Source organism: Juglans regia, chromosome 14 (genome assembly GCF_001411555.2).
Source record: "Juglans regia cultivar Chandler chromosome 14, Walnut 2.0, whole genome shotgun sequence".
In the NCBI taxonomy this organism is placed as follows: Eukaryota; Viridiplantae; Streptophyta; class Magnoliopsida; order Fagales; family Juglandaceae; genus Juglans; species Juglans regia.
The window spans coordinates 4,084,159-4,092,478 of NC_049914.1; the positions used below are offsets into that span (position 1 = coordinate 4,084,159).

General features: G+C 38.6%; 1 protein-coding gene across 1 annotated transcript; it reads right to left on the reverse strand.

Moving 5' to 3' along the window:
* Positions 1 to 764: 764 nt before the first annotated feature.
* Positions 765 to 2,875, reverse strand: LOC118344493 (beta-glucosidase BoGH3B-like). Its single transcript, XM_035685206.1, has 5 exons — positions 2,817 to 2,875; positions 2,600 to 2,704; positions 1,885 to 2,067; positions 1,588 to 1,795; positions 765 to 1,316 (listed from the first exon to the last, which is right to left on the reverse strand). Exons 1-5 carry the CDS (start codon positions 2,853 to 2,855, stop codon positions 826 to 828), a joined length of 1,026 nt encoding a protein of 341 aa, XP_035541099.1. The 5' UTR covers positions 2,856 to 2,875; the 3' UTR covers positions 765 to 825.
* Between the last annotated feature and the right edge of the window lie 5,445 nt (positions 2,876 to 8,320).

An 8,320-nucleotide genomic window follows, 5' to 3' on the forward strand; every position in this document is an offset into this window, starting at 1 on the left:
AAAAAGCATTCGTTCTGATAAAGAAGCTATTGCAGCTAAAAAATATTTAAATTCCAATCATGTCAAAACGTGGGTTCCAGGAAGAGTTCTGAATTTTCATTCCGGACAATTGTGTCCTTCACATCTTCATTCTTTTGTTTTTTGCCTTGGGGATACGTTTGAGACTTCAAGAATGGAGACAAAAAGCATCAAAATGGAACAGGGTCGGTGTAGAATGTAGATGAGCCGAGCTTAAAATACTAATAATATGTCAACTGTTGCCAAGGTTGTCTGGAGAGCACCAAACCTACCAGTCAATTGCAATACAGAATACTGGATTTAAGGGAAAGAATCATTACATCAGTTGTTGCTTCTAAAGCCATAGCTAAGAGAATTTAGAATTGAATGGACTTCTTAGTTTTTTTTTTTTTTTTTTGGAAAGAGGACGGGACCCCAATTTTATTAAGAAAACCCTCACTTGTGGCGGAGAAAAACCGTGGTTACGATCCAGAGGTCTGGGGGTTACACATAAGCAAAAAGGACCAAAACCCAGACCTCGCAAAAACCTAGACCTCAATATAAAAACCAATATTAAGGAAAGTACATTAGACTCAAGATAACCGAATGGACTTCTTAGTTAGAATATCTAAAAGAGCTGTGCATTCATGATAACATTTGATGCGCGTATAAGAAAAAAGGGTCATTGACTGCAACAACTCAAATATTTATAAACGAATGAAAGATTTAATAAAATATTCTATAAATTAAAGCAAATTGTTCTCGGAACTAGCTTAGGAAAAAAAAAAAAAAAACTTGTTCTTGGAACTTTTTCTAGGGAATGGATCTTCAGCTGCTTTGCCTCGAAGGCTTAGTTGTTAGCCCAAAACCAAATGGGAAAAGAGGGTCATAATGTTGATCCCCAACATTCATGGGTAGCTGATCTACTCGTTTAAACCATGTTCGAGCCAGCTTGCCAGAAAATCCATAGTCACCAAAAAGAGCATCAGCCACACCTTGACCTTCACTACCTGGGAGCCATGCAGCCACCAGAGCGTCCATTGATGCAAGATATGGTTCGATAACAAGAGGCCGTCCGGAGACAACAACGACAACACACTTGACAGCCCCGCATACATTGTTGATTGTGCTAGGCCCGGGCTCAGGGAGAGTGAGGTTCAGGTTATCACCTTTGGTCTCAGCGTAGGGTTGCTCGCCTACTACCACGATGGCGTAGGAGAAGTCATTGGACTTGACAAAGGCAGGGTCAGGGTTCTCATTGAAGACCACCTGGGTGCTTTGGTTCACAGTGGCTTTGATGGCATTAAGGATGGTGGTTCCTGTCATAAATGAATCATTCTATCAATGCGACAGGCTACTGAAATGGAAAGAAAGCAATACCAAAGTATGGATTAAGACCCTCTAGAGCTCTAGTAAAACTACAATAGCGACTTGAAGTACATGATCCAAATTTTTGTCACACATCTAAAACCACAATGAGACAAGTTTCATATGATAAACGTGGTTTGCAGACAACCTGGAGAGAAAAATGAGGGAAAATAGATTTCGTTAAAGAGAGAAGTTAAATGTATGCTGGTAGGGAATATGTACCGGCAGTGAGGTTATTCCCGCCAATTCCTTGCCATTCGATTGTCCATCCACCGCATTGATAACCCAAGTTGTCTGCATGGCTTCCAGCAACAAGAATCTTTGGCACTTTCTTAGGGAGAGGCAGCAGAGGCCCGGCTGCTGCAGATTTTCCATTTTGCAATAGCACAAGTGATTTCCTCACAGCTTCCCTCGCGAGTTCCCTATGCTCCTAATGAAAGGAGGAAATCCGATCAAGTGGTGCTTTGACATTACAAAAACAAATAACCAAAGATCAGTTTAGGATATGATCTAGCTAACCTTGCTTCCAACTTCGTTGGCCAGACTGTTATCAGCAAGCGGGGTCTCAAAGAGCCCCATGGAGAACTTAACCCTCAAAATCCTCTTCACAGCATCATCTATGCGGCTCATGGGAATGACATTCTTCTTAACCAGATTGGACAATTCATTGATAAATTCTGGGTAGTTATAAGGAACCATGACCTGCATGATTTTGAAAGTCAGGCATCTGTCTGCTTCTTAAACATGCAAATTTATCATTGATGTAACGGCCTCACTTATGGCGAAGGAAAATCTTTTTTTTTTTCATTTACACAATGGTGTATATATGTCTGTCACTATATCCATGATTTCGGATTTCTATATCTCTATCTATATCAAATTTTACTTTTCTAGATTACCTACTGCTATTTATGGTAGCAAAAGTAGATATAAGAAGACGACATCAAATGGTTACTGAATGATTCTGATATCATTCTTGCCTCAATTTGATAGCATGCGAAGAAGGTAAAAGCATGCTTCCCAACCAGTAACAAATAAAGGAAAGGAGTTCTAACTTCTCACAAGTTTGGACCTAATTATGGAGACTCAGGATCATGCATGGCTAAAGAATTAGAAGTTCTATACACACTACAGAGAGATTTGCAAGAGTATAGTAGTACGTGCAGCAGAAAGCTTAGCAAGAAATCTTGGGACCATGAATGAAATAAATCTTTTACTAATATTTGTTACTGACCATGTCAACACCAGCTAGAATTGATGCTTGAACAGAGTATGTGTAGTTTGCATGTGGTGGATATGTAATCCTGTCAATTCCCTCCCAATCTGAGATGACGAAACCCTGAAAGGATCAACAGATAATGAAACATTACTTCTCTGGGATTTCCATTATTCTCATTAAAACAAAGATTCCATGAATTTTTTAAAACTCTGAATATAGAATTAGAAAGTACCCTGAAGTGGAGTCTGTTCTTGAGAAACCCTGTCAGCATCTTTTGGTTCGCATGCAGTGGAAAAGCTGTCAAGAGGTAGGTTCAAGGAATAGCTTATATATGGAAGAAAGTGAATGAAAGATCATGGAACCATTTGTTCAGTTTCTACTTTCTATAGAAACTAAAAGATGATTATGCCATGAAAACCCAACAAGCATGTGGAAAATACAATTACCACCAAATAACCAGAACGTCCAAAAGATAAAAAACACAAAAAGATCACCAGCAAAGGAGGAAGAAACGTCAGAACGTGCAGCAAGATTCGAGGTTTAACTCTGCACAGGGGTTTGAAGGTGGTGGGATATAAATAGGGAAGGAAAGAAGAAGTTATTGCGTGAAATAGGGTGTTGAAAAACATAAGACCAATCTGTTAAAAGAGACGTATCATGCTAGGGTACGTACTAGGGCAGGGCGTATATCTTTTTCGAGTTGTTCTCCTAGAATATAGCGGGAAGTTGATGCCTTTGACTGTTAAACGTGTAACGCAACCGTCTCGAGAGACGTGCTGTTTGATTTTCAATGAACATAATATTCTTTTTCTCTTAAAAAAAAAAAAACATATTCCTTTTCCTTTTACCCCTTGCTGAAACGTTTTGATTATCAATTTAAAATAATTGATATATAAATAAATTATATATATATAAAAAAATAATATTTTAAAATAATTTTAATTAAATATTAAAAATATACATATTTAAAAAACTTGATAATATTTTTAAATTGTAATTAATTCTCAATCACATTGCTAAAAAATTCGATGTAAGAAAAACTGTTAAAAAAATCAAATATCTTCATAAAAAAACACAATGCATATATCCTGCAATGGACCCCTTCTGGCAATCCGTTGTTTCTAATTACCTTGAAAAGATCATCAGGTCTAATTACCTCTCTCGCGCATTTACTTTGCTTCAATTCATGTGTTAACATTTTTTGAGTATTTATTTTTTTTCTAATTGGTTTTAAGGGTTTTATTAACTTGCTTGTACGAGAAATGATGCATATATATATATATATATATATATATGTATGTGATGAAAAGGGTTGAGGCTTTTACAAATTTGCCCTTTTATTTTTTGAATATTTTCTAAATTTTCCTTTAATCCAATTTCGAACTAGAATATGTGTTCCAACCGAAACAGAACAACCCATCACACCTTGCTGATTACTATTTTGGCATGAAAAGTTTCGGTCATTCCGGCCGTAATAGAATGATTTTTAAAACCTTGAGAGATACATTCATTTATCATATTTTTATATCTATGAGATATTCAGTACTTCACTGATTATAATATTTTTACAATTTTTTTTAGTAATGGATAAAATAGGAAAAATAAAAAATTACTATTTTCTAGGAAACTTGTTGTAAAATAATTATATCCACTAAATTATTCCAAATCATTTGCATTTAGAAATAAATGTTATTAATATTAGAGCAAGTCAGATATTTTTTTTAATGAGTATAGAGCAAGACAGATATATATCATTTGTGCAAAAAAAAAAAAAAAGGCAGATATATGTCATACTATTATTTGGTGAGACACATAATAAATTAAATATATCTCCTTCCGCTTCAAATATCTCTTATCTGTCTTTTATTTTATCTTATCGTATTTCTGTTTGATCTTATCTCTTTCTACTTCAAATCTCTCTTACAACTCTACAAAAGTAAATATATCTCCCATAATAAATAAATAAATAGATTTTGTAATTCATCTAGATGCATGCATGCATGCATGATTTGTTGACTCCTTCCAACTTTTTTGCATAAAATCATTGAGAATTAATCAAATAAGGATTTGCGAAATATGGGTTTGGAACGTGGCAAAGATATAGAATTTAGCTAGGAGTCACTGATCCATGCATACAGCTGTATAATACTTAGCCAAAAGCCTTTTTTTTTTTTTTTTTTCCGTTCGAAAAGGTCTATAAAAATTAAAACACAAAGAACTCGTAATTAGATTCCAAATAAGTCAACTGAGATCTAATTCTTTGTTCAATTTGAAGAGTCCAATGTAAAGAAAGATAGGCATAGTTGTAATTAGGGGTGGCAATATGTGACACGACCTGTTAACCCAATACGAACACGACACGATAAAAGCGGGTTAGGATTTAGCTATAACGGGTTCGGGTCAAAACGGGTTGACCCGTTATGACACGATTACTTAACGGGTCACTAACGAGTCAACCCGTTATGACTCATTAAGAAAATTAAATTTACATTTATACCCTTAGACCTAAAGGGCAATGAGGATGTTCCACTTTCTTCTTTAAATTCTAAATTTGTTTAGATCTATATTTTAAATTTTTTATTATATTTGAGATTGTAATATTAATATATTAACATTATATGTTTTGTTTATTATATTTGATAATGAATATTATTATAAATTGTGTGGATCATATTTGTTTGGATTGTAATTTTAGACTTGTAGTTAGCTTTTTATTTTTTATAAATATTATTTATATTTAAATATTTATATAAAATCAATTAAGTCAAACGGGTCGTGTTGTGTCGTGTCGTATCGTATCTGTTCAACCCATTAACGTAAACGGGTTGAAACGGAACGGGTCGTGTCGTGTCATATCGTGTCAATTTATTTATTATTCATTAATGGGTCATAACGGGTCGTGTCGTGTCAACCCGTTATCTTACTGTGTTGTATTCGGGTTTGAAATTTTGACACGAGATCCTTAACGGGTCATGTTCTTGTTGACCTGTTAAATGTAATATACATGCCTTGACACGACACGAACACGACCCGTTAACACGATTTGACACCCCTAGTTGTAATGGGTTTTTTCTCTGTCTTTTCGGGTCTGAAAAGGATAACTAAGGAAACAAAAAACGAAGGCCCAACCCAGAACAAATAGACTCTTTAGCCCGATCTACGAGTAGACTCCCCTGGACGCAACATCCATGAGGAAGTATACTGCAGGGGGATGAGACTCGCCGACCTGGAGATCCCTCGATCAGTGTCCAGCCCTTGAGTGTTCGTCTGCGTAATGGGCAGAAAATAAAGGAGACTCTCGATCCTCTGACATAAAAGACATTAACGGACCACTAAGGACGCCAGCGGGCTGAGGCAAATCGGGAAACCATGATGCATTAATGACACAACTACCCGAGCTACATACCACATAAATGACGTCATCACATAGCCACGCCGCATTAAAAGATTCTGACAAAATGAGCAGTACGAAGAGCATGAACTCCATGGGGGCAAAGACGATCTATCGTCCCCCAGACTCCTGGTATAAATAGCAACTCTCAAGTACAAGAAACACTTTCTGATCTCTAGACTCTCTCACTTTATTACAAACTTTCAGGAGACGATACTAATTTTAGCATTGGAGACTCCCCAGCCCCAAGACCGTCCACTCCTAATGCTTTCTTCTTTGTTTTCGCAGGGCTACTTCGAAAAATCTGTGTTGTTGGAACCTGGCTCAAAGGCGTACGAAATACGACGTTAACAATGGCGCCGTTTGTCAGATCTTTGTCGATCTTGCGTATACTTTGTATGCCTGCGACAACCCTTCGGACACCTCTAAAGAGACACAGAAGAAGTCATGGAGGCAAGGCTGAAAACTATGGCGGAATGGGTAACGAAACTGACTGACAAGGTGCAAATACTTCTCAAAGAGAATGATGAGCTTGGAAAGCCTCAACGAGGGCTGGACAGGAGGTGGGACCCAGCGATAACGAGCACATGGGGTCTCAGAACACGGGACCTGGGCAAATAGGGAGGAGGAGAGGAAGAACATGTAGGACAAGTTCATAATCTCAAATGAAAGTATGAAGAGATTGCAAGGAGGGTGGGCCAACTGCTCATGAGCACTGGTCTACCCTACACAGAAAAAGGTGATGGTCATGCCCTTACCATCAAAGTTCAGGGTCCCAACCGTAGAGATGTACGATGGAGGAGGGACCCCCTTGAGCACCTAAAAACCTTCAGGGCTCACATGACGTTGCATGGTTTCCTAGGCGAGATGGCAAGCAGGGCGTTCCCGCTGACCCTGAAAGGGACATCACGAGTATGGTTCAGGTCTCTAGCGCTCAGATCCGTATATAGTTTTGGCGAGTTGGCCAGACTTTTTCTGACCCAGTTCATGTCAAGTAGGAGAAGTCGGGGCCCAGAAGTGTACCTCCTCACCATCAAGCAGTGATAATAGGAGAACCTAAAGTCCAACATGTCCCGATTCAACAAGGAGCGCATGACCACTGACGACCAGGAAAAAAAAAAAAGCCCTGGCGGGGCTTTTGGGAGGGGTTTGGTCACGATCCCAATTCATGACCGAGTTGGCGTGAAGCACCCCCGTGACGCTATGGGAGTTCATGAATCAGGCTGACAACTTCATCAACGCTGAGGACACTCTTTGGGTCCTGAAGGAGTCAAGAAAGAAAGAGCTGGAGCAAGCAGAGAGGAAGGAGAAGGTCCGGGCTAGGGCTAAGGTCCACGAGAAGACGAAGAAGAGTTTCCAAGACAAAAGGAGGGAGGAAGCTCCGACGAGGGGATCGGGAACTTGATTGACCGACGTGCATTTACCATCCACAAGGCCGGCACCTTGGCCACTCGCGAAGATGATGATCGAGATATTTCCCATCATTACTGTACATACCACAAGTCTACCTCACACAACACCAATAACTGCTTCTCCCAACAAGGGAGAAAGGAGCATGCAGAGCAGATGAGGCAACGTTATCCCCTGTCGGGAGACTGGAGCATTAAAGAAGGGGGAGGTCGAGGGAAAAGAGTGTAGACTAAGTCGACTGGCACAGAAGGGAAGAAAGCCCTCGACGACGACCACCAGCATGAGGGTTGCAGCAAGATTGCCCTTGCTTGCCATTGTGGGGAGGACCTCCACTCAGGGAAATACAGACCAAAGCAAGAGGATTCGCAGGCAGAGGCACTTCCTCCTCAAGCAAAAAGGCACATGCCAGAGAGGCTTAGTACCACGAGGGGTACTCGGTGGAGTACCACCCTGCCAAGCATCATAGGGGCGAGTCGTCCCCAGTCATTTCCTTTGTAGAGGCTGACGAGGAGGGGGTCTTGTACCCACATGACGATGCGCTGGTGGTGACTATTGGAGTAAACAATATTGGAGTAATGTTGTTTTTACATTTTAGATATGGTTTAGTCTATTTAAAAATAGTTATGTTTACTTTAAAATATTTTGGGATAATTATATTATCTAGTATTACACTTTATAGTTTGTTTTCAATAAGAAATAGATCAAACTTTTAAATGTTTTAGTCATAGTTATTAAATCAACATTGACGATTATAGAAAGTGATGATTTATAATTATACGTTTTGAGGAATTTAATAAGTTATTTTAGAAGCGTAGGATTGAATATCGAAATATGAGATTAATTGGAAATTTACGAGAATTATGTGATTATTTTATAGGTAACGATTAATTATTGTTCGACATTTTTTAGGAAAATTCTGAAAAAACTAAGAAATC

What these genes read in the sequence shown, in the direction of transcription:
- LOC118344493 (XM_035685206.1), bottom strand. Translation starts at nt 2,855, where the DNA reads ATGCTGACAGGGTTTCTCAAGAACAGACTCCACTTCAGG. An exon ending in CCAACGAAGTTGGAAGCAAG is followed by an intron (nt 1,796 to 1,884) that starts GTTAGCTAGATC and finishes TCCTTTCATTAG; the next exon opens with GAGCATAGGGAACTCGCGAG. An exon ending in CGGGAATAACCTCACTGCCG is followed by an intron (nt 1,317 to 1,587) that starts GTACATATTCCC and finishes CATTTATGACAG; the next exon opens with GAACCACCATCCTTAATGCC.